Source organism: Schistocerca cancellata, chromosome 8 (assembly GCF_023864275.1).
Source record: "Schistocerca cancellata isolate TAMUIC-IGC-003103 chromosome 8, iqSchCanc2.1, whole genome shotgun sequence".
NCBI classification, from domain to species: Eukaryota; Metazoa; Arthropoda; class Insecta; order Orthoptera; family Acrididae; genus Schistocerca; species Schistocerca cancellata.
The window spans coordinates 493082340-493109599 of NC_064633.1; the positions used below are offsets into that span (position 1 = coordinate 493082340).

Genomic DNA, 27260 nt, shown 5'->3' on the forward strand with positions numbered 1-27260 from the left:
TTCTCTGCCTCGTGATGGCTGGGTGTTGTGTGATGTCCTTAGGTTAGTTTGGTTTAAGTAGTTCTAAGTTCTAGGGGACTGATGACCTAAGATGTTAAGTCCCATAGTGCTCAGAGCCATTTTTGAGAGTCGGGTGGTAGATGAACGGAGTTGGTGTAGGTGGTGATGGACAGAGGTAAAAAGGAGGATGAGGAAATGGACAAAGAGAGGAGGAAGGAGGAGATTGAGAAATAGAGGGGGGAGAAGAAAATTAGAACAGATCTCCAATTCCCAAACAAGTTTAGCAATTGTGAAGCATTGCTGGGTTCACTTGTACACTATAAAACATTTTTCTAGTTAAGGAGGAATTCGTCCTATCTTCATTGAACCATCACCAGTGTTCAAACCATTGTTTCCATTCAGTTCTGGAGGGAGCCCAACCATCACCAGTGTTCAAACCATTGTTTTTGTTCAATACTGGAGGGAGCCCATAATGTAACTTTTGCTTAGAAGGGTGTGGAAGCTCAAAAACTAAGAGATTATGTATATATCATCTTTTTAAATATACTTGTGGTGGTGAGCGGTTGTCAGCTCTCATTTTTGTATACAGCAAAGGTTTAAGATATCCTCTGTGTACAACACAGTGGCTTGTGAAGTGTAAATATCAATTTTTTCACACTTATAACATTTATTATTCTTATTATTGAAGACTCTTTTAATGTAATGTTTGATGACTTTTAGTTATTACTTTGGACATATTTCCATGGAATGACATCTTTTCCATAGGTACAAGTACACCAATGAGAATGTTGAAGTATCTGAGACATGTGAATTGCATACTAAAGGATGCAGAAGTATTCAGTTTAGTGAAGATGGAAACACAATATTTTCTTGTTCGAAAGACAAGTCTATAGTACTTACTGATGTGAAAAGTGCAAAAATGAAAAAATTTTATGACAATGCTCATGAGTAAGTAGTTTTATGCTGGTGTTATGAGCATGCATCATGAAATATAATTGTACAATTTCTAATATTTATGTTAATGTACTGTTTTTCAGAGATGCACCATATTGTTTATATGTGATGGACGAAAACTTATTTGCTTCAGGAGATGAAAGTGGTACAGTGAAGGGTGAGTACAGTTACATTAAACATTTGAAATTTGGTGTTTTATGACATACTTTCAGTTAATGTTTGTTTTGAAAGAGGAACTGTAGAGATCGCTAAGAGATGTGTTAAATAGATCAAGGATGGGAGTGAAAATAATATGCACAAACATCCACATGAAGTGATCTAGAGAAACCAAAATTTGGATGACTGGACATGAATTTGCTCCTCAGCTCTCCCAAACACTTCTCAGTGTTCAAAACATAGCTCCACCTCATTTTGCAGATGCTTCATTCTGTTCTAACCACGGTATTGTGATGACTTACTTTGATGTTCCTAGACAAACATTTATCATTATACAGAGTCCGCCAGAAAAATGTATACAGTGTTTGTCAGGCTCTATCGAGATTTCGATATTGTTGTTAGATTTGAGTTATGAGCGTGTTGTAGTATGTTCTTTGGCTCAACAGATGTTAGTACTTTCATCTCGGTATTGAGAAAACAAGATGGCTGGAGCACGCTTGACATTTGAGCAATGAAAATGTATTGTAAAGTGGTTTTTCAAGTTTGATAATGCCATTGAAATGCCCCTTCAGTGGAGGCGTGAGTTTGAAACAGAATTGCCAACCTGCCTAGCAATTAAACGCGTCATTTAGAAGTTTGAATTGCATGGAACGATTTGTGACATTCACAAAGGAAGATCAGGAACACAGCGTACAGCTACAAGTCCTGCTTCATCGGCTCTTGTGTTGGAAACGTTAATTAATCCTCCACAGAAGTCTGCTATGCAGTGTGCACGTGAAGTGGGGGTTAGCAGTACAAATGTACGAGGCATTCTGAAAGATGCAAAGTGGAAAGTTTACATTCCACGATTACTGAACACGATTAATGATGATGATCCTGATCGCTGAATGTAATTTTGCGAATGGTATTAGCAAATGGTAACTGATGATGAACAGTTTGTGACGAAGGTAGTGTGAAGTGACGAGGCACAATTTAAACTTAATGGAACTGTGAATTGGCATAACAGTGTGTACTGGGCACCGGAAAATCCGCATGTTTATGTGGATAAAGTGGTCCAATCTACCAGGGGTTCATGTACAGTGTAGACTATCATCTAGGGCTTAGTGGGACCCTTTTTCTTTGATGCTATTGTCACTGGAGAAGTGTACCTGTAAATATTATGCACATCAGTTTTGCGAGGTACATGTGTGCCTTATGGATCTGATGAAGAGCTCGTCTACCAAGAGGACAGGGCCCCATCACACTACCACCTAGCAGTATGAGCTTTCCTGGATTACAAGTTTCCGCGGCATTGGATTGGACGAAGAGCCCCCATTGAGTTCCCTCCACGGTCGCCAGATCTAACACCTATGGACTTTTACTTGTGGGAAACTGTGAAAGATAATGTCTATCGATGTAAGCCACACACGCTGGAGGAACTTCACTAGGAGATTTCAGTGACATGTGCAGCGGTCTCCACTGTAACATTGACTGATGCAGTTGCTGCGACAACTCGTCATTCTGTTATCTGTATAGCCGTCAACAGTGAACATTTTGAACATGCCAAGTAACCATGTGCTAAACTGAATATTGTACAACATGTATGATCAAATATTAAATGTAAAATAAACACATTAGTAATAATTTTTGTTATTTAAAGTATGTGTACATTTTTCTGGCGGACACTGTTTATATTCTGATATAACCCATATGCTCTTTGCATTTTGCCTGTTTGCTCATTTATTGCAGATCTTTATAATTAATTTTCATGTGTTATTGCTCCAAGATTTTCTTGCAGTATTGTTCTAAGGTATTTAAGTTTCTGACCTTGTCCATTTTAATTACTTTTACATGTGTGTTATTTGGGTATAATTGTGTATTATTCACAAACATACATACTTTTTTCATCTGAGATTCTGGAAAATGTATCACTTTTATACTGTAAATGTTTCTGGTGCCGTTACTCAGCATTTTGTCTCGTGAAGGCCTCTTTGTTATTTAGTTTTTGCAGTTGAATTTTCTGTTTCATACATTCTGTTCAGAAAGTTGTGCAGTTACAACATATGTTGGAAGTGATGTCCACGGGGAAAATACGTTCTGCAGACTTTGTAAGTCACAGACTGTGTGTCGGTGATTGTGATACACTACAGATTTTGCTGCTTCCTAAAGAAAAAAAGTCTGGTGGATAAGGTCCGGTGAGTGAGGTGACCATAGGTTTTTTGAGGTGATACATTTCCCAAAAAGCTCTGCCAGAAAGTGCATAGTGTTGTTAGCTGCGTGTGCAGTAGCACTGTTTTGTTACTATGAGTAGATGATTTCACGTTACTTTAGCTGGCCAATGAAATCATGGATCATTAAATGATAACTTTCATTGTTAACAGGTTTTCAAAAACTAAAGGGTCAGTAATACACTGTCCGGAAACTGCTACCCACACTTCACTTTTCTGAGCATGGAATGGCATTTCAAGCACAGCACATTGAATGTGAAAGTGTGTTTTATGTTTTTGTTTTGTATGTTAACATTACCGTAGATGTGGAACCTGTCCATGTCCGTATAGAAGGTGACGTCAAGAGTATAGAAGGTGACATCAAGAATATCTGTGATATTCTTCTCAGTAAAAGATGTAAAGCATTTGCAGCAGTGCATTCGGTTTTCATGATCTGCATCTTTCAATTCAAGCACTGCTGTCACTTTATACAAGAAAAATTTTGTTTTTGACTAACCATTTTACGTACAGTTGCAAGCCTGATATCTGTTTTTAGTGCAAACTCGCACAATGATTTTGGTGGATTCTCCTTCATAGAGTCAGAGATACCCAAAAACTTCTGTTTGTTTAACTTAATTGGTCTTCCAGTTTGTTTGACGCAAAAGATGCAGCCCATTTCTAAAAATTTCTCAGTAAGTTGACGAACTGCATTATGATGAGGTACATCTAAAGGCTGAGTAAAATGTTATTGTGTCCATTTGCTGTTAGGATGGAATGCGTGGGCGGTAGTTCTGGGTAGTGCAGAATGTGGAACAGGAAAACTTAGTTTTACCATTTATTAATAAAGGCGGCGTGACAATGCATTACGCTGGTAATCTGTCATCACTGTGTCGAGAGCGATACATGTTCTCAACTGGCCGGTCTCAGACAGCTCTTCATAGACAGTGGCTGTGTACACACTGCGACGCGCGACTCAGATTGCATTTCCCATCAGCATTCCACGTGATAAGCGCACAGCGTGGCGGCTCTCCCGCTGTCCGCTACGGCCGTACAATTCTGCCGTTTCAATCACCCTCTCTTATGAAAACGAGCTACCGAAGGTTGCTCGAGACGATCTCCTGGACGTCATGCATTTGTCTCGCCAATGGCGGTGTTGGGGGGCACTTCAACATTTATTCTGTTTGCAGACACAGTGACAATGGGCACTACAGAGTGGGTTTTCAGGACAACAATTTCATACATTACATAGGCTGTACATACAAGAGACATCAATAAAAGCACAAAGAACACAACACTGACAATCAAATATGGATTAGCATTATTGGAAGATTCAATAGACATAATTTTAGTTGCTACTTCTAAGAAATTTAACTCATTATTAGTATTTAATACACTTTCATCTATATTCGCAATTAAATTGTCATCCTCGGGTAAGCTGGACAGAGAATGATTTGCATAGGTCAGTAAGTATGATTCATTGTAATAAACAGGTGCTAAAATATTCTGATCATCAGCTGACAAATGTTCAATCTTCCTCGAAATTTTGTTCTTTAATTTGATTTCATTTTCAGCTCCTTGTTGTTTCAATGTTTCAATATCACTACAAGAATCTGTTTCCGTGACTGCTACATCTGCTGCTTCGTTTGGAATCGGTATTACATCATCTTTACTTATGCTCGACATTTCAGCAACCTTCGTTCCTCGTGGCAAAACGACATCTGTATTGCTCATATTAGGTATTGTTATTGGTACTCTCGCTACATTCGGCCTCACCATTGTAGCTACGCCTATACTTCGGGCTACATAACAATGCATTGTGTCCAATAATTCACAATTTTCCAACCATTCGGTCAACAACAGAGCTCCTTTTCTGATCAGTGGCGACTTTACTTCAACATGGATTGTCTTCCCTGTTCCCTAAGGTTTTGCTGTGGCTGGGTAACTTGTACTTTGACTCGGAGGGTTCCAACTGATGCGTCGGTCGGGGTGATCGGTCCCTTGACGTCAGAATTTCGGCTCCTTTGAGTGCGACATGAAGAATGATTTTCCAGGTTGTAATTGTTACGACCTAGTCTGATCCTTCCTTCTGAGACAAATATCTCTGCCCTATTAGCGGGTAAGAAATCAAATCCAAGTACACCATCGGAGTGCGTTTCATTATTAGAAACCACTTGCGCCGTTACTGTGTATTTGTCCTGGCCTAGGCACAATTCTACATCAACTTCTCCATAGTTACGTAGTTTCCCACCGTTCAGCCCCCACACATTAAACATTGGCGGTCTCAGCTAGTCCCTTTCATCTGTAGAACACCACATCAATGAGGTCTGTGCTCCCGTGTCAATCAATAATTTAATATTTTTTCCGTGATAAACAGCACCTATCACGAAGTCATTATCGAATTGATTTTCAGCTGCACTAACAGGGATCACTGCCTCGGGCAAGGGGTGGTCGCTGTGGTGGCAGTACGTCCCCGCACTCAATTAGAGATCTGCTGAGTTGTCTGCTGCTCACATTTGGTTTCTTTTTGTTGTGACAGTTCCTCGCTAAGTGACCCTGTATCCCACAGTTGTGGCAGGTCCTGTTCTCCTTACAGTCCTTGCGCTTGTGACCGGGCCTATTGCATCAGTAACATTCCGCATTTGAGTTGAACACATGACGTTCTTCTTTTCGCATGTCATTTGGGTGTCTCAATGCTTCGACAAAACCAACAGCTGCCTCTACTGCTTCTTGAAATGTTCTATAGCGTGCGGGTCTGACTGCTTTGTTTTCTTCTTCTCCATACAACCCATGGATGAATGTGTCAAGTGCTCTCTGATCAGCTTCGAGAAGCTGGATCCGGTTCTCATTTTCGTCCTCTACAAGCTCGTAAGTCTGAGCATTTATGTTTCGGATTCTATCAGCGAATTGCTCGATAGATTCGTCACGCCGCATGCGCAAACTATGAAGTTGCTCACGGTAGAATCTGATTGCATTTTTGTGTTTGAACCTCTGAACCACTACCGTTTTTAAATCATTGTAAACTTCTGTTTTCACGCAAATCGGCTCCGTGCTAATGAAATCTTGTGCGGCTCCTTGGATTCTGAATTTAGCTACAGCTAGCTTATCTGAATCAGACCACGGACCCAACAGAGCTGCGCCTTCGAGTTTCCGAAAAAATACTTTCACATCTTCCTCAGGTTTTCCACTGAACACTGGTACAGATGGGAACAGTGAAAAATTCTTTATTGGAACAGAAGTGGCGTCATGTGGCAAATCAACCGGGAGACTACGCTCGCTTTTATCTGCTTTTAATTGTTGAATCTCTCTTCGTAGTTCTTCTATAACAGTTTGGAAATCAGCCGTGTTACTCACGCTTGCATCTACCATTTTGAATGCAGTCTATACCGCTCACTCAATACAGAAAAATTTAAAATCCATCACTGCCTTTCATTTTAAGCCAATCTGAGTAGACTAACCTGAATTCCAGCGCTGGATGTTCCCGTGTTGTCGGACGATGTCCTTGGCGGCGGCTGCTGCTTGCTGTGTTGTCGTGAAGATGCTCCGATGTTAAGTTTACACATCACTGCACTTTTCAGGAATGTAGGTTTTCCGAAAATAATCCCACACCTGGCACCGCTTTTCTAATGGGGTCTTTTGGATGGCTGAGTAAAATGTTATTGTGCCCATTTGCTGTTAGGATGGGATGTGTGGGCAGTAGTTCCGGGTAGTGCAGAATGTGGAACATGGAAAACTTAGTTAATCATTTATTAATAAAGATGGCGCAACAATGCATTACGTGCGTCTGGTAGCCCGTCATCACTGTGTCGAGAGCGATACATGTTCGCAACTGGCCGGTCTCAGACTGCTTTTCTTAGCCGGTGGCTGTGTACACGCCACGGCGTGTGACTCAGATTGCATTTCCCATCAGCATTCAGCGTGATAAGTGCGGCGGCTCTCCCGCTGTCCGCTACGGCTGTACAGTTCTGCCATTACATACAGCTGTTTCCAGGAAATTTTCAGCAAATACCTCCTGCACTAAATCTCCATATTTTTAGCATTATATTAACACTTGTTAAGGATGAAAAGTAGTTCCTTGATTGGAAGCACCATAATTTAAATACAAAATGAGCATACAAACACCACACATCACATTCAGTAGCTTTCATCAACTGAACCCAATAGGTAAATGTTATGAACCTGTAGAATGAATTAAAAAAACCATCGCACATCTATGAAAAAACAGTTTTGACATCTTTGTTTCGCAAATAAACAATTTTTTGTACATTTCACAGTTGCTGACATGCTGCAATATGTTAAAGATTTGTATCTTTGTTTCGAACTTCCAATGTAATCTGCATCCATAGTCTGTATTCCAATGCACAGATACTTGCCATACACACTTTATTGTTGATTCTGGTATTGAGTCATGAACTGGCTTAAACTACTCTCCCCATTCTGCAGCGTTGTTACATCATGTACTTTATTACTTGCTTTCTCACCATGATGGATTAATCGGCATTTTGAGGGAAGTATTTTTGATTTAGAACCCAGTACCACATCACATGATGAAGAATTTGGGTAGGAATTGCAGGATAGCACTTAAATATTCTTATGCTCATTGGTGTTGCCACCTGTGATAGGTTCTCTGGGGAAAGCTCTTGATATGATAAGAGAGGGCAAGATATGTTGGCTAAGCTGATTGCAGAAAATGTATGGGACGAGGAAGGGGGGGGGGGGGGGGAGACAGCGTCACATAAAGCAAGATCTCTGGGATTTTGAAGTGCCGTTCTCTTGGTTTGAATCAGGATTTGGGCACCCTCTTGTGAAAGAAGTTAAAACTCATGGAAAATACCCACAGAATGCTTAAGAATGCCCAGAAAAATAAGGTTAGTCCATTTCATATTAGAAGACTGAATGATAATGTAGAAGCACTTCTTGTCTGGAAAACACTTACAGAGGTCTGAAAAGACACGACACCCTGTGCCTATATGAGCACCACATAACCATAGGGTTAGAAAGTTAAATACAAAGGGCGTTCAAAAAGTTTTGCACAGTCATCTCTAATTTTTTTATTTTTTGTAGGAGGAGAATGAATTTTTTTGTGAACTTGCTTGGAACATTTAGCTATACATTGAACCTACTCAATGTAGCCTCCATCAGCTGTGACACATCTGGCCCAACGTTCTTTCCATGATGTAAATGCACTTTGGTAAAATTCTGGGGATTGACTTTTATACCATTGCTTGACACAGGAAATAAGGTCTTTCTCGCTATCAAATGTTTTACCGTGCAGACGGAGCCAAGTCAGACTGTAGGGAGGTTGAGGAACAATTTTCCAACCCATTTTTCCGATTTTCTCCTCATAAGGACTGTATGGTATTTGGCACTGTCATGGTGTAGTCTGATGAGCTGACCCTGAAGCTGTGGTCTGCCAGTCTTGATGGCACATCGCAGCTTGTCCAATGTCCTATGAATCGATGTGGCAGAGTCACCGCTATTGTTGAAGAGGAACTCCATTACCGACTGTTGTCGCAACCTGACATCTACTTCACAGTCCGTTATGGCTCACCTGTAAATAAAAGAAAATACTTTTATATACCAAATTATAGCTAAATGATCCAAGTATGTTCACAAAAAAATTCATTCTCCTCCTGCAAAAAATAAAAAAATTAGAGACGACTGTGCAAAACTTTTTGAACGCCCTTTGTATAAAAGACTACACTCTAGCATCTTAACTCCTGTAGAACTCATATGGGAAAAGAAGGTGCTGTTAAATATAGAAGGTGATTTTGCTAAATGGGGTCACACTGCAGGAAATTATTCCTGAAAGGATAAAGACGTTATTTGGACATATAACCAGAAATGTATTCCTCTGAAGCTACACCCACGTGCAGGTAGAGGTATAAGATCTGTGAGAGCGTAGGTCTCACTGATTGAAAGAACACTGGAAACCACACCAGGCAAGTGGAAATGTTCTGTCAGTACTAGCGTTTGCACTCCACACTTGAGGGCAAAGATTTTGTCCATGATAGTGGTGCACTCACACATTGGTACTATGGGACACCACCACATGTGAGGGGCAGTATTGAAACTTTCTCAGTGCCCACCTGTGGGCTACGGAGAATCCCCAGGATATAGTGGGGTGAACTGTTAGTACCAGTTCAGCCCCAGTATGTGGGCAGGGATTATTGATGACCAACTCATTGAATCAGTCGTCCTTCTACAGTGCCTCACAAGTGAAGTTTAGCTACACAAAATACTGTGGGAGACCCTGCCTTCCCTGCCAGAAGATATGCCGTTGGTGGACATCAAGGGTAATTTGGCTGCTACGTGATGATACTCCAGCTTTGAGTGGCAGTTGATAGTGGGAGATGGGGGCATCCCATTCTTGGGGCCAATTTTTTGCCATTTTATGGTGTTTTTACCAGACATCCAGCATCACCATTTCCTCGACACTACTATGTACCGGGTGATCAAAAAGTCAATATAAATTTGAAAACTGAATAAATCACGGAATAATGTAGATAGAGAGGTACAAATTGACACACATGCTTGGAATGACATGCGGTTTTATTAGAACCCAAAAAATACAAAAGTTCAAAAATGTCCAACAGATCACGCTTCATCGGATCAGAATAGCAATAATTAGCATAACAAAGTAAGAAAAAGCAAAGATGATGTTCTTTACAGGAAATGCTCAATATGTCCACCATCATTCCTCAACGTAGCTGAAGTCGACGAATAATGTTGTGAACAGCACTGTAAAGCATGTCCGGAGCTATGGTGAGGCATTGGCGTCGGATGTTGTCTTTCAGCATCCCTAGAGATGCCGGTCGATCACGATACACTTGCGACTTCAGGTAACCCCAAAGCCAATAATCGCACCGACTCAGGTCTGGGGACCTGGGAGGCCAAGCATAATGAAAGTGGCAGCTGAGCACATGATCATCATCAAACGACGCGCGCAAGAGATCTTTCATGCGTCTAGCAATATGGGGTGGAGCGCCATCCTGCATAAACATCGTACGTTCCAGCACGTGTTTATCAGCCAGGCTGGGGATGATGCGATTCTGTAACATATCGGCGTACCTCTCACCCGCCATGGTAGCAGTTACGAAACCAGAATCACAGATTTCCTCGAAGAAAAAAGGCCCGATAACGGTAGATGTGGTAAATCCAACCCATACCGTGACTTTCTCATTGTGCAGTGGAGTTTCCACGACAGTTCTAGGATTTTTGGTAGCCCAAATTCTGCAGTTGTGGGCGTTGACAGACCCTCGGAGTGTGAAATGAACTTCGTCGGTCCACAACATGTTACTCAACCAAACGTCATCTTCAGCCTTCTTTTGAAACGCCCACACCGCAAATGCCCTCTGCTTCACTAAATCGCCATGTAACAGTTCACGATGCCGATGGATTTTGTACGGATAGCATCGGAGGGTACACTTCAGTGCCAACCAAACAGTAGTGTATGGAATGCCGGTGCAACGTGCAACTGTATGAGCGCTGACTTCCCCATGCATAGACGAACCCGCTACAGTCTCCATTTCTTCCTGAACTGTCTCAGCAGCATTACACCTTGTGCTCGGTTGGCCACTACGGGGTCTATCGTCTAAACAACCCGTGGCTTCGAACTTCAAAATCATTCTCGCCACAGCTGCATTCGTCAACGGACCTTTACCCGTTCGAATCCCCTTCCTATGGCGATAGGATCGTAATGCTGAACTAGCACAGTCCCCATTCTGATAATACAGCTTCACTAAAAGCAACTTTTCAGGTAACGTCAACATGCTGCGACTGCTGGCGCATCTGATTCTCTCTCTCATTACAGCTCCTTTTATACACAATTGTCATGTGCAGTCACTGACGTTTTGCTGTCCAGTGCCATCTGTTGGACATTTTGTGAGCTTTGTTTTTTTTTTAGGTTCTAATAAAACCCCATGTCATTCCAAGCATGTGTGTCAATTTTTATCTTTCTATCTACATTATTCCGTGGTTTATAAAGTTTTCAAATTTGTACTGACTTTTTGATCACCCGGTATTTAACCAGCCATGTAGAATTATGCTGTGGTCCTCGTACTACTGTATGTACTACCACAGGTGAAGTAGAGCTGCTGAAGCAGTTCCCAGAACTCGCCTGACATATGCTCACACTAATGCCTGTAGAGCACACCATTTTGCCCTGTATGCCCTAGGACCTCCAGTCTAAGCACAGTCTCATTGATTTAATATTTGGGAAGTTAAGAATAGTGAAGCAAGAGATTTTGTCCACGTTGACACAAGCAAAACAAATGAAATGAGAACTTTCTAATGAATGATGGCAGTTCTCTCAGTATTACTGATTAGAAGCAAAATATGTTACCACTGCACGATGGCAGTCTTAAAAACCACTACCTCTTTGGCAGATAATGGCTGGGTCTCTTTGATAGTGCTGAATCCATGTTTCCACCGCTTGCTTTAATCCTTTGTCTTTGGGTCATAAAGTGAGACACCCAAGCTATAGGAAGCTATAGAAGTCATGTTGATTGCCTGACACAGCTGCAGCATTTCCACTGCTGGCTCGGTTCAGCAGGCTTTTCGAAGGGTATGAGCAGTCACTAACCTTTACTATGTTCATAATGTTAGGCAGTATGTGGAAAATTGATCCATGCCTGATCTTCAATTTTTGCCGTACCACAGATGTGATTCACCGATTGTCACAATACCAAGGCCTCCATTTCTCATGTGGTTCCTGCTCTTTATGGAAAAAAGTCTTTTGCTTCATTATTCTTCATTCGGACTCTTTTGACCACACTCAAAGTGTCTATGCTATTTAACCATTGTGTTGTGGTGCATTGTTACATACACTTCCACAAACTCAGCATGAGTTGTAGTGTAGTTCCCCTTCAAATGCAGAAAATTAGTTACTGTATCATACTCCATTTTATCAGCAACCTGTGCCATTTTGTTTTGGCTGTTCTAGTGATGTGCTGCAGTGCTGTCGTGCAGAGATTTCAATGTATGCTAGGAAACATGCAAAACATTAATTATGTAACTTTGAAAAAGTAAATTGATAATCAAAACTTTATTACTACCCCTAGTAGGCAATTTACACTATTTCTTGCCCCTTTTACAAGTGTGTCAGTTGTGCTGTGCATTGATAACGAGCATCGTTTTATATATAACCCTCCTGTTTAGAAGGCATGAATTAACTGCTCCATTCATTCTCGATTTTTAAATATTTCTATCTGCGGCACTTTGCTTTCTTTTCCAATAATTTCTTCAACATTCTTCTGCAAATGTCTTCCACAAGTTATCTCGAAATGTGAGGCAGCTAGCTTTCAATTTGGAAGGAAATAACTCTTTGATTACGTATGTATCTACTGCGCATTCCTTCCTCTATATAGTGAATAGGTGTCCTTTCAACTATGACAGTAATAGTGTTTCACCGTCTGAATGAAATGCTGATTTTTCAGCATCCATTAACCCATACAGCTGTGTCCTACGAGTAATAGGATAATTTTCGGAGATGTGGAGTAAGCTAAGCTCAGCAACACAGAACTGAGTTTACCACTCACGTTACCAAGGGTCTTCATGTACCTTATAAGTGTGACTGCTTATGGCCTTGTACTGTCTCACCCAGAAGACAATGTGTTTTGGAACAGAGACAAGACTGATGCTTGAAAATCGTGTGCTTAGAAAGTATGTTCAATTAGTGGCAATTTTCTTCAAGTACAATTCATTCCACACGATTCTGTGCCTATTCCTCAAAACATTTTTACATGTTACCTTCTGTGATGGTGCTCAGGGTCCATCATTTTTGCCTTCTGGTAAAGCATAAGAAAAGGCTGTAGAAACTGCTAATCCGGTGTTACAGCGGTGATTAATGTGTCACAGTGTCAGAATACATTTGTATGCTAATACACCACAACAAATTGTTCTTGCTGATCCAAGTCTCTTTTCTTTTGTGTCAAGTTAGTACATTAGCAGGGAGTAAACTGTTTCTGGAGGTTATGTAAGAAATTAATAATAATTGGCAATAATCTGATACACACACATTTTATTTGAAAGGTTATTCATGAATATCTTATACATTGTCAGAAAAGCATTTACTGTGAACATGTTTTCTGCTTTTCCATTTTAACTATGTACCTACTGTTTACCTACTATTTACTGGTTCCTGCATCACCTGTAAAATTGAAGAAAATAAAATGTTGATAAAATGACATACATTACTGGTATATGCCAATCTAAACATCTGCTTACTCAACATTAATACATGGGTAGCAGATGTGGGTGCACTGTTCAGTTATGTCTATAGGTGTATCTTAAAAACATTTCTGCAAACAGTATTTGAAAATTAAACAACAATTTTTTAGCATTACATGTCAGCATTGCATCACAAAAGCAGCAATATGCCACTATAGTGTCATTAACAAATCAGTATTATTATCTCAAAAGACTATTCTACACCAACTGAACTAGAAATTTGGGAAACTTCTTAAAAACAACAAATATAGTGAGGAAACCTGATTAAAAACAGAACTACTGAAATACTCCGAACCAGAGATAATATTGGACCTTGTTTGTTCCCTAAGATGAGGGGGGGGGGGGGGGGGGGATATCAGAGAAGAATTAAAAATAGGTATATCCCAGTTATGTCATAAAAAAGAAGACGAGAGAGAGAGTGTTACACACAAAATACTGTCAAGAAATGTTGTAAACAGAGTTCGGTAAACAACTGAAGAATGCCAGGGTGGCTCTAGGAAGGGAAGATCCTGCATAGAACAAATTTTTCATTTAAAATCACTAATTTGCTGTAGAATTCTAAATTTAAAAACAATATCAGTTCTAATAATGTGCTTATTGGTGTTCAGGTTGAAGCAGTACATCATTAGTTATCCACCCTACCACCCAATCTTCAGAATTCTTGTGTAACTCCACATTTCAGGATTTCTCCTGTTGCCAAATGTCATCGTAATAGTAAGAAAAGATTCTGTTTAAACTGAGGCAAAGTCTTTTGTAAGTGATCCTAAACAAAATGGTGATTTATAATCATGGCATTCGTCTATGATTCCATTCATAAGTTGCAAGTTGCATAACAGTGTGCTTTTAAAAACCACTTTCTTGCTTTGCTTTATTAAAATTCAGTATCGGATGGTGATAATTTTGGTGGATGTTTTGTACATAATGGGGAGGGGACTGGTAGATCCATAGCTTTTCATGTATTGTCTTGTGAACAAAAACATTGAAAATGTTGTTTCAGTTTTGTTGACTGCTTACATGATTCATATTATATTGTGGTGTAATCTACCATCTCTCCTCTCTTTCATTTTCTTTCATTCATTAAATGATACATTAGTAGACAGTTGTTTCCATTGTTTCCAGAGGAAATGATTCATTCTTCAGCTAAATTAACATAAGCATAAGGAAAACAGCTTTAAATTTGTTGGCTATGCCCGAGTTTATCCAAACTAATGTAGAGCTCTGATTTCCATCTGAGTGAATCCTCAAAATGTCAAGACGGTGTCTTTGTTCTTGGTTATCCTTGTCTTGTACGGGCACTGCAGTGTGTTGGGCCACACACACTCCTCCTGCCTCACCCCGGGACAGGTGGTGTTGGGGGAATGTTCTTCTTCTTCTTCTTATTCTGTGATAAAGCAGGACAAAGATTTGCATTATTCTGTATGCCTTCTTTAATCACCCCTTGTTTGGAAGACAGAGAAGATGCCAGACAAGTTAGTTACAGTTTGTGAGTGAGAACAGCAAGGTGTGCTTTGTTAACTGGTCTGCCACTATCAGATGTCCACCATTACAGTGTAGTGTAATTAACATCACAATAAAGTGACATATTTAACATCACCATAATATAAACAAGATTATGAAAAGGAAAGTTGCTACTCACCATATAGCAGAGATGCCGAGTCACGACTTCAAACATTGTTACATTCCATCCAGGATTTTCCATTGTCATAATATAAACAGCATATTTAAAGGCAAGTGCATACTTGGTGTAGTGTTATGAATCGAAAGGAAAATAAAAACACCAAGCTAATTTGAAAAGTTATTCTGTGTCCTGTGTATATCATTAATACAAAAGAATCGTATGTTTCCAAAACCATATCCACAGAGGATCAACAAAACATTTTGCTGTTATATTATTCCTTGTCCCAAGTCAGAGACCACACAATGCATAATTTATATGGAACAAATAATGTAGAGAAAGTCTCAGAAGAATCCAAAATAATAAAAAGGGACAAAAATTTAAGGAATGCTATAGGGTAGTGGCCATGTTCAAGACCCAGTGTGGTGTCAGTCAGACTCTACCTTGTGTAACCTACAGAACTTAATTGATAATCACCTCTGTTTACAAAGCCAACATTGGTCCGTATTTTGATGGTGTCCTTTATTATGCTGTCCCAATATTCACAAGAATCCAAAATTAAACATACAGCTTTTTTTCAAGCTGTGTTCAGTGACCACTGATTTGTCTTTCTGCCCCATCCGTATGCACCTGGATTGCTGCTGAATGCAGCATTGTATCTGTCCGGTGTACCAGAGCCCACACTCACATTGAATGCTGTAGGTAACGCAAGTGCAGTCCCACTGAATCCTTGGCTAAGTCAACTAGATCTTTAACCTTCTGCATCTCCCAGAAGACAGTTGTAAGATCATCTTTCATCAGAATCTTTGCTGTTGGTGGTCCCACATATAGGGGAAAAAGCCAGTTGCATGTCTTCTTCCTGCCATTTCAGGACAGCACATTGTATGCAATGCCTTCTTAATTTATGTGTCACTGTAGCCATGTCTTTCCAAGTCTTCCCTCAGGTGTTTCAGTTTGGTCCTGATGGTGGCAGCTAAATGTATGGAAATACAGATCAGTGCATGTCAGTTTCCTGTGTACAGAGCGACATAGTGTTCCATTTTACTTCTTCCATACTCAAATATTCAGGAATGGAAGACAGCCGTCTTTCTCTACGACCATGGTGAATTTTATGTTCCCATGAGTGGTATTGATATGTTTCTGAGAAATTTTTCGAGTGTTTTCCTGTCATGTGGCAACACAAAGAAAGTGTCACCCATGCATCTGTAGAAGCATCTGCGTTTTAGGCTTGCAGTCTCTGAAGTCATTTCCTCCAAATATTCTGTATTTAATTGGTTATAGCTGTTGCCAGGGGAGACCCCCCCCCCCCTGTCTCTGAAGTCATTTCCTCCAAATATTCTGTATTTAGATTGGTTATAGCTGCTGCCAGGGGAGACCCCCCCCCCTCCTCCCCAAGTCACAATGTCCACCTGCTTGTAAAAATATGCATCACTCTGAAATTCAGTGGTAGTGAGAGCGTGTAGAAAAAGTCTCATTGTCTGTGGCTCAAAATTTTATGCCATCAGTGCCATCCATTGCCACATTTTGTTAACTATTTATTTTTCTTCTGTCATATGTTTTCCCCCTTCTACGATAATATTTTGTCGCAATTTGACATCATTCTGACCAGTGGAGTTATTTCTACAGCTGTTTGAAAGTTTAATTATAATCACCCCATATATTTAAAAAAATATGTATCCTTTGTCAGTACAAATGTTCATTAGCATGTCGGGCAAAAATTTAAAGTAAGCTGGTCAAGTACTTCTTGAGGTTTTTTGGTAACAATGTTTCCACTTTCTGTATTAAACATTTATATATATATATATATTGTCTTTAAATATGTCTGCTTGTGTCTGTATATGTGTGGATGGATATGTGTGTGTGTGCGAGTGTATACCCGTCCTTTTTTCCCCATAAGGTAAGTCTTTCCGCTCCCGGGACTGGAATGACTCCTTACCCTCTCCCTTAAAACCCACATCCTTTCGTCTTTCCCTCTCCTTCCCTCTTTCCTGATGAGGCAACAGTTTGTTGCGAAAGCTTGAATTTTGTGTGTATGTTTGTGTTCGTTTGTGTGTCTGTCGACCTGCCAGCACTTTCATTTGGTAAGTCACATCATCCTTGTTTTTAGGTATATATATATATATATATATATATATATTTGAAAAAAAAAAGTCTATGTATGTCCAAATGTTCATTAGAGTACCACATACAAATCTGAAGTAAGTTGGTTAATTGCTTTTCGAGATTTTTAGTAATAATATTTCCCCTTTATGTGTTACACAGTTACATGTTGTTGTTGTTGTTGTTGTTGTTGTTGTCTTCAGTCCACAGACTGGTTTGATGCAGCTCTCCATGCTACTCTATCCTGTGCAAGCTTCTTCATCTCCCAGTACCTACTGCAACCTACATCCTTCTGAATCTGTTTAGTGTATTCATCTCTTGGTCTACCTCTACGTTTTTACCCTCCACGCTGCCCTCCAGTACTAAATTGGTGATCCCTTGATGCTTCAGAATATGTCCTACCAAGCGATCCCTTCTTCTAGTCAAGTTGTGCCACAAATTTCTCTTCTCTCCAATTCTATTCAATACCTCCTCATTATTTATGTGATCTACCCATCTAATCTTTAGCATTCTTCTGTAAAACCACATTTCGAAAGCTTCTATTCTCTTCTTGTCCAAATTATTTATCGTCCACGTTTCACTTCCATACATGGCTACACTCCATACAAATACTTTCAGAAAAGACTTCCTCACACTTAAATCTATACTCGATGTTAACAAATTTCTCTTCTCCAGAAACGCTTTCCTTGCCATTGCCAGTCTACACTTTATATCCTCTCTACTTCGACCATCATGAGTTATTTTGCTCCCCAAATAGCAAAGCATATTTACTACTTTGTTGTTGTTGTTGTTGTTGTTGTTGTTGTGGTCTTCAGTCCTGAGACTGGTTTGATGCAGCTCTCCATGCTACTCTATCCTGTGCAAGCTTCTTCATCTCCCAGTACCTACTGCAACCTGCATCCTTCTGAATCTGCTTAGTGTATTGATCTCTTGGTCTCCCTCTACGATTTTTACCCTCCACGCTGCCCTCCAATGCTAAATTTGTGATCCCTCGATGCCTCAGAACATGTCCTACCAACCGATCCCTTCTTCTAGTCAAGTTGTGCCACAAACTTCTCTTCTCCCCAATCCTATTCAATACCTCCTCATTAGTTACGTGATCTACCCACCTTATCTTCAGCATTCTTCTGTAGCACCGCATTTCGAAAGCTTCTATTCTCTTCTTGTCCAAACTAGTTATCGTCCATGTCTCACTTCCATACATGGCTACACTCCATACAAATACTTTCAGAAACGACTTCCTGACACCTAAATCTATATTCGATGTTAACAAATTTCTCTTCTTGAGAAACGCTTTCCTTGCCATTGCCAGTCTACATTTTATATCCTCTCTACTTCGACCATCATCGGTTATTTTACTCCCTAAATAGCAAAACTCCTTTACTACTTTAAGTGTCTCATTTCCTAATCTAATACCCTCAACATCACCCGACTTAATTCGACTACATTCCATTATCCTCGTTTTGTTTTTGTTGATGTTCATCTTATATCCTCCCTTCAAGACACCATCCATTCCGTTCAACTGCTCTTCCAAGTCCTTGGCTGTCTCTGACAGAATTACAATGTCATCGGCGAACCTCAACGTTTTTATTTTTTCTCCATGGATTTTAATACCTACTGCGAATTTTTCTTTTGTTTCCTCTACTGCTTGCTCAATATACAGATTGAATAACATCGGGGAGAGGCTACAACCCTGTCTTACTCCCTTCTTAACCACTGCTTCCCTTTCATGTCCCTCGACTCTTATAACTGCCATCTGGTTTCTGTACAAATTGTAAATAGCCTTTCGCTCCCTGTATTTTACCCCTGCCAGCTTTAGAATTTGAAAGAGAGTATTCCAGTCAACATTGTCAGAAGCTTTCTCTAAGTCTACAAATGCTAGAAACGTAGGTTTGCCTTTCCTTAATCTTTCTTCTAAGATAAGTCGTAAGGTCAGTATTGCCTCACGTGTTCCAGTATTTCTACAGAATCCAAACTGATCTTCCCCGAGGTCGGCTTCTACTAGTTTTTCCATTCGTCTGTAAAGAATTCGCGTTAGTATTTTGCAGCTGTGGCTTATTAAACTGATTGTTCGGTAATTTTCACATCTGTCAACACCTGCTTTCTTTGGGATTGGAATTATTATATTCTTCTTGAAGTCTGAGGGTATTTCGCCTGTTTCATACATCTTGCTCACTAGATGGTAGAGTTTTGTCAGGACTGGCTCTCCCAAGGCCGTCAGTAGTTCCAATGGAATGTTGTCTACTCCGGGGGCCTTGTTTCGACTCAGGTCTTTCAGTGCTCTGTCAAACTCTTCACGCAGTATCGTATCTCCCATTTCATCTTCATCTACATCCTCTTCCATTTCCATAATATTGTCCTCAAGTGCATCGCCCTTGTATAGACCCTCTATATACTCCTTCCACCTTTCTGCTTTCCCTTCTTTGCTTAGAACTGGGTTTCCATCTGAACTCTTGATGTTCATACAAGTGGTTCTCTTATCTCCAAAGGTCTCTTTAATTTTCCTGTAGGCAGTATCTATCTTACCCCTAGTGAGATAAGCCTCTACATCCTTACATTTGTCCTCTAGCCATGCCTGCTTAGCCATTTTGCACTTCCTGTCGATCTCATTTTTGAGACATTTGTATTTCTTTTTGCCTGCTTCATTTACTGCATTTTTATATTTTCTCCTTTCATCAATTAAATTCAATATTTCTTCTGTTACCCAAGGATTTCTACTAGCCCTCGTCTTTTTACCTACTTGATCCTCTGCTGCCTTCACTACTTCATCCCTCAAAGCTACCCATTCTTCTTCTACTGTATTTCTTTGCCCTATTCCTGTCAATTGTTCCCTTATGCTCTCCCTGAAACTCTCTACAACCTCTGGTTCTTTCAGTTTATCCAGGTCCCATCTCCTTAAATTCCCACCTTTTTGCAGTTTCTTCAGTTTTAATCTACAGGTCATAACCAATAGATTGTGGTCAGAGTCCACATCTGCCCCTGGAAATGTCTTACAATTTAAAACCTGGTTCCTAAATCTCTGTCTTACCATTATATAATCTATCTGATACCTTTTAGTATCTCCAGGGTTCTTCCATGTATACAACCTTCTATCATGATTCTTAAACCAAGTGTTAGCTATGATTAAGTTGTGCTCTGTGCAAAATTCTACCAGGCGGCTCCCTCTTTCATTTCTTAGCCCCAATCCATATTCACCTACTACGTTTCCTTCTCTCCCTTTTCCTACACTCGAATTCCAGTCACCCATGACTATTAAATTTTCGTCTCCCTTCACTATCTGAATAATTTCTTTTATTTCATCATACATTTCATCAATTTCTTCGTCATCTGCAGAGCTAGTTGGCATATAAACTTGTACTACTGTAGTAGGTGTGGGCTTCGTATCTATCTTGGCCACAATAATGCGTTCACAATGCTGTTTGTAGTAGCTTACCCGCACTCCTATTTTCCTATTCATTATTAAACCTACTCCTGCATTACCCCTATTTGACTTTGTGTTTATAACCCTGTAGTCACCTGACCAGAAGTCTTGTTCCTCCTGCCACCGAACTTCACTAATTCCCACTATATCTAACTTTAACCTATCCATTTCCCTTTTTAAATTTTCTAACCTACCTGCCTGATTAAGGGATCTGACATTCCACGCTCCGATCCGTAGAACGCCAGTTTTCTTTCTCCTGATAACGACATCCTCTTGAGTAGTCCCCGCCCGGTGATCCGAATGGGGGACTATTTTACCTCCGGAATATTTTACCCAAGAGGACGCCATCATCATTTAATCATACAGTAAAGCTGCATGCCCTCGGGAAAAATTACGGCCGTAGTTTCCCCTTGCTTTCAGCCGTTCGCAGTACCAGCACAGCAAGGCCGTTTTGGTTATTGTTACAAGGCCAGATCAGTCAATCATCCAGACTGTTGCCCTTGCAACTACTGAAAAGGCTGCTGCCCCTCTTCAGGAACCACACGTTTGTCTGGCCTCTCAACAGATACCCCTCCGTTGTGGTTGTACCTACGGTACAGCTATCTGTATCGCTGAGGCACGCAAGCCTCCCCACCAACGGCAAGGTCCATGGTTCATGGGGGGGGAGAAGATATTGGGCAAGCATAAGGTAGATACGCAATTTTTGGCTTCGGGAAAGAGGTTATGACCGAGAATGAGGAAGACAAGCCAAAAATTGCGTATCTACCTTATGCTTGCCCAATATCCAGAAAGATTAGTAGACTCCTGCAGCAACGAAGCATCCAGTATATTTTGATCCCTACAGCTAAGATAAAAAGTTAAAAACGATGTAGGGCTCTGAAAGCTGGGCGTGTATTGCAATTCATGTGAATGTGGCATGTCTTGTGTGGGGCAGACTATCAGAACCATCTGGGAGAGATTCAAGGAACATCAGCGACATACCCAACTAAAACAATGAAGCAAATCAGCTGACAACGAGCTCTGCCTCAAATGTAATCATGATATGAAATACAATGAGAGTGCTAGCATAGTGCAAATGCCAAGTTTCTGGGATAGCATAATGAAAGAGTCTTACCAAAATAAAAATGTCAGGAAACATAATAAAGGTTTCAATTTCAATAATGCTTGAAGTCTGGCACTCAGTTATTAAAATCTCGTTGGCCATTATATCCACTACAGTTGAAAAACACTGAATGAATTTGTTTTTCACAGAATATCAGTGTGAGCTCTGAAATCGAAAGAGCACCAAAGGGTGTAGTGGGCATTGGGAACTGAACTTGGCTATAAATAGTGGTGTGAGACCAGCAGTAGTTCAGTCTGATTGTAGTCCAGGCAGCAAGTGCACATAACAGAAAAACTCGCAGCACCTGAAGAAGATGGCTGGGTCAATTCATTGAAATGTTGTGCTTAAAATGGAAATAATAACTCGGCAGAACATCCAAAACAACAGTATTAATCAATTGCACCAAGAAAACCTGAATGATCATGAAGAAAGGTATCTGGAGTAGATAATATTCCCTCAGAAGTGTCGATCTCTTTGGGAGAATCAGTTATGATAAAACTATTCTATCTGATAAGCATGATATAAGATAGGTTAAATACCCTCAGACTTCAGGAAGAATGTAATAATCCCAATTTGAAAGAAGGCTCATGCTGCATATATGAACGTTATTGACCATCAGTTTACTAAGTCATGGGTGCAAATAATGGCACAAATTATTTATAGAAGGATGTAAAAACTGGAGGAAATCAACCTTAGCTTTGTAGCTCATCTGTTATTCAGCATGTACATTGGGGAATCAGTGAAAGAAACCAAGAAGAATTATGGAAAAGGGATTGAATTTCAGGGAGAAGAAATAAAACTCGATTTGTTGATGACATTGTAATTCTGTTAGAGACAGCAGCAAAGGGTCTGGAAGATTTGTTGAACTGAATGAATAATGTCTTAGAAGCAGGCTATAAGATGAACATCAACAAAAGTAAAAAAAAAAAAAAAAAAAAAAAAAAAAAAAAAAAAAAAAATAAAGGAATAAAGGCAAATTAAATCAGGCGATTATGAGGGACTGAGACATCTACAAGTAATAGATGAGTTTCGTAAATTGAACAGTAAACAACTGAGGATGGCTGAAGTAGAGAGAATAGAAACTGACAATTGCAAGAAAAGCATTTCTGAAAGGCAAAATTTGCTGACATTGAGTATAAATTTAAGTGTTATAAGAACTTTTCTTAAAGTATTTGTCTGTAGTGTAGTATTGATCTGGAAACAAAATGTGGTCACTAAACAGTACAGATACCAAGGGAATAGGAGCTCTAGAAGTATGGTGTTTAATGCTTAAGGTTAGATGGGTGTATTGGATAACTAATGAAGAAGTATGGAAGTGAACTGGATAAAAAAGAAATTGCGATAGAAATTGAGTGAAAGAAAGGATTGGTTTAATGGGTTACATCCTGGGCCATGTGTAGGATACAAATTGTAGAGAGCGAAGAAGGCTTAATGAAAGTAAGCGGGTTCAGGTGGATGTAAGTAGTAATTGTTATGGAGATATGAAGGGGCTCTCACAGGATAGACTAATGTTGAGAACTCCATCAAACCAGTTTTCAAACTGAAGGCCACCACCACCTCCAGCAACATAAAACAAACAGAGGGTCCAAGGAAAGGAAGTGTTCACAAAGATGTTTGGTGGAAATGAACTGGCAACTGAAGGAAGCAGTCCATTGCTCAGGTAGAGGGTTCTTGGCCAAAACAAGAATTGGAACTTATTGAGTGTGGGGCACAAACAGAATACATGCAAATGGCTGTAGAAGACCACAAGGAACTTTTGCGAATTATGCCTTGTAGATACTATTCTGAACCAGCAGCTGAAGTATTTGGGAGGGAAAAAGAATTGATAAGTATGGAAAATGTCTGAATAAATGTATTGATGTAAAAATCAGTGATAGAGCAAGTGACAGCTGGTGTAGAGTACTGTATCTAAAAAAAAAAAATTAATTAATTAATTAATTTACAAGGGAGCACTGTTCTTGGAACTGATGTAACCTCCAAGTATTCAAGCATGTTTAGGGTTTTTATCAGAGCTGTTTCAAAATGTTTCCTGAGGGAGATGAAGTGTGGAGATTTCTGTTAATTACTATTTTTTTTTTTTTTTTTTTAAAAATGATATATTTTCAAAGTATTCTTGCTGATGTTTTATCCACCTCAGCACCCCTTCAAACCATGAGGTGAAAGCGTTATGGTAGGCATCTCATGTGATGTACTTTGGCACATATCATACACAGACAAGTGATTCTCCAATACTCATTAGCACACTGGACTTGTATTCGTGAAGACAACAGTTCAGGCCCGCGTCCAGCCATCCTGATTTAGGTTTTCTGTGATTTCCCTAAATCACTTCTTTCAAATGCTGAGATGGTTTCTGTGAAAGTGCAATGGCGGATTTCCTTCCCCATCTTTTCCTGATCTGGTACTCTGTCTATAATGACCTTGTTGTTGATGGGATGTTGACCACTCATCTCCTCCTCCTCCTCCTCCTCTTCCTCTCAGTACTCAAATTGATGGTTCTGAATGGTTTCTTTCAGATTGAGGAACAGGAAGAAATTGTGCAAACTTAGATTAGGGCTGTAATGTGGTTGAAGAAGTTCTGGGCCAGTTATCAACGAGAGAGGTGATTTTTACCATCTGGTGAGCTGATGTGTGCTTATGATGGGGCCAATATCTAGCTCAGACCTGATTTTGGACATATTTTGTGGGGGACACTTCAATAAATCTTGAAACTTCCAGACTCTCCAAGTATTGAACTTTGTGACAAACATAGTATGTGGGACATAACTGATTTAGTCTGCTTATACAACAGAAGTCTTTATTTTTCAGTGTGGGATGTACGAAGATCTGATCCAGTATTCTCAATAAAAGAAACAGATGACTATGTCACAAGTATGATTACAAATGAAGATAAACAATTCTTAGTTTATTCAAGCGGTGAGGGTACTATCACATCAGTGAACCTACGAAGCAGAAAATTGCACTTGCAGGTATTTATGAGACAACAAATTAAGATGGTAATTAAAGCAGAATTAGTAATATGTATATATATACATATATTTAATGTCTTTTCAGTCAGAACCATATGAAGAGGAACTAAATTGTGTTGGGCTTATGAGAAGTGAAACAAAACTTATTACTGGCACCTCTAAAGGCAAGATTTACATATTTAACTGGGGTGAGTTTGGTTATCATAGTGATGAGTTTCCCGGCCCTAAGCAGGCAATAAACTGCCTAATTCCTGTAAGTGAGAACATTGTGGTGACAGCTGGTGAAGATGGACTTCTGAGGTAGATGAAATTGTAATACAGTCTGAAAGGTTGCTGTATTACTTGACTCTGTATCTAATCAAGCTTTTATTGACTTTCAGAGCTACACATTTGTTTCCTCATCGTCATTTGGGCATAGTTGGCCAGCATAAGCTAAATATTGAGGCAGCTGACATATCAGGGAATGGAGAACTTCTGGCCTCGAGCTCCCTTGATCACACAATCAAGTTCTGGAATATAAAATATTTTGAAGATGTGCAGGTAGACGAAAAAAAGAAAGCAAGAAAGAAGGAAATGAATCACAATCTACCATCATCAAAATTTAGGAATTCATCAGATTTTTTTGCTGGTCTGGCATAAAAAATGTGAGATTTGCACATTGTAAATATTGTGATTTTTTACAAGTGTACAATTCATGAGTAAAGTTTATTTATTCTTGAGAATTGTTTTAATTACATTATTGGAAAACAGTGTGCAGTCTTTAAGATCAATGTTCTAAATTTTTTTTTAACTGTAAGCTTTACTCTTTGAATTGATTCCAGCAACCCAGCCTCAGTTTAGATGTCTCAAGTTATAAAAATGGAAAAGGAATTGGCAAGAATTCCAAAGATGAGTTTAGTTCAAATTCATCATTAGATATATTAAATGTTGCTTTTCAGAGAGAGAGAGAGAGAGAGAGAGAGAGAGAGAGAGCGTTTAATAAATTAGACAACTTTTAACACTAGCCTTTGCGTTAAAAGCTACAGTAATATGGAAAAGGCCAAGTAATATTATCAGCCAATAATGTTTGCTTCCAAAGAAGGGAAAAAATGTGTAAACAGATTTCTTGTATGAGGATAACAAAAACTGTTCTTTACCCACTGTATCAAACAACTTTTTGTTGTAAATCAGTAGCTTGCACTTGCTAGGTACAATATGCTTGAAACCACCTCTGTCATTTCCCTTTCTAGTCCCTTAGGTTTGGTTTCTCAACTTCATATTTTTATGCAGTTTAAAGATCCTCTTGACTCCGAAAGCTAAAATTTGTCTTGTTTGGAATGATTTCAATTCCTGTTATTTCCCAAATTGTGTTCTATACGATATTCACCTCATGGTGTGCTTTCTAGGATCCTGTATGTCAGTCGGTAAAAATTGACCGCTTATACAATGAAGCACCAAAGAAACTGGTATAGGTAGGCATATTCAAATACGGAGATATGTAAAATGGCAGAATACGGTGCTGCGGTTGGCAACGCCTATATAAGACAGCTAATGTCTGCTGCAGTTGTTGAATCAGTTACTGCTGCTACAATGGCAGGTTATCAAGATTTAAGTGAGTTTGAACATGGTGTTATAGTCAATGCATGATTGATGGGACACAGCATCTCCGAGGTAGCGATGAAGTGGGGATTTTCCCATATGACCATTTCATGAATGTACTGTGAATATCAGGATCCAGTGAAACATCAAATCTCCTGTGGCCGGAAAAAGATCCTGCAAGATAACTGAAGAGAATCGTTCAACGTGACACAAGTGCAACCTTTCCACAAATTGCTGCAGATTTCAATGCTGGATCATCAACAAGTGTCAGTGTATGAACCGTTCAACGAAACATCATTGATATGGGCTTTCGGAGCCAAAGACCGATTCATGTATCATTAATGACTGCAGGACACAAAGCTTTACACCTCACCTGGGCCCGTCAGCACCAACATTGGACTGTTGATGACTGGAAACATGTTGCCTGGTCGGATGAGTCTCGTTTCAAATTGTATTGAGCGAGTGGACTTGAATGGGTCTGGAGACAACCTTATGAATCCATGGACCCTGCATGTCAGCAGGGGACTGTTCAAGCTGGTGGAAGCTCTGTAATGGTGTGGGGCGAGTGCAGTTGGAATGATATGGGACCCCTGATGCTTCTAGATCTCAAAATTATGGGTTCAGTACTACAAGATGGTCACTCTCATGAAACAGTTTATTGAAGCGGATCGATCAGGCGATTGGAAAGTTCATCTTGAAAGCGTGCGAAAAATGCTTCCCTACTTCCATTCAGCTGGACATTTTATGTACGCTAAAAGTGGCCACCTCTACTTACAGGATATGTTGAGACTCGAGGAAAAAATGGATTTATCAGAATATGAGAAGTTCACAACGAAAGGACATTTTACAATCAGGCGATCAGAAAAGTATTGGTCAGGGGTTCCTTCTGACATGACTATAGAACAAACATTGATGGGAACCATGAAGAGTCCTGGAGGACTTACTTCTGGCTGAA

General features: G+C 39.8%; 1 protein-coding gene across 2 annotated transcripts in view; it reads left to right on the top strand.

Annotated features, from left to right (window-relative positions):
* Positions 1-25449, top strand: part of LOC126095202 (WD repeat-containing protein 55 homolog) — a 59323-nt gene extending 33874 nt beyond the window's left edge. For both annotated transcript variants that reach the window (XM_049909936.1, XM_049909935.1), the window contains exons 3-7: positions 766-948; positions 1038-1111; positions 24567-24727; positions 24813-25027; positions 25108-25449. In XM_049909936.1, the coding sequence (XP_049765893.1) occupies positions 766-948; positions 1038-1111; positions 24567-24727; positions 24813-25027; positions 25108-25366 (892 nt within the window). In that variant the 3' untranslated portion in view covers positions 25367-25449. The remainder of the gene's footprint in view (positions 1-765; positions 949-1037; positions 1112-24566; positions 24728-24812; positions 25028-25107) is intronic.
* The last annotated feature ends 1811 nt before the right edge of the window (positions 25450-27260 follow it).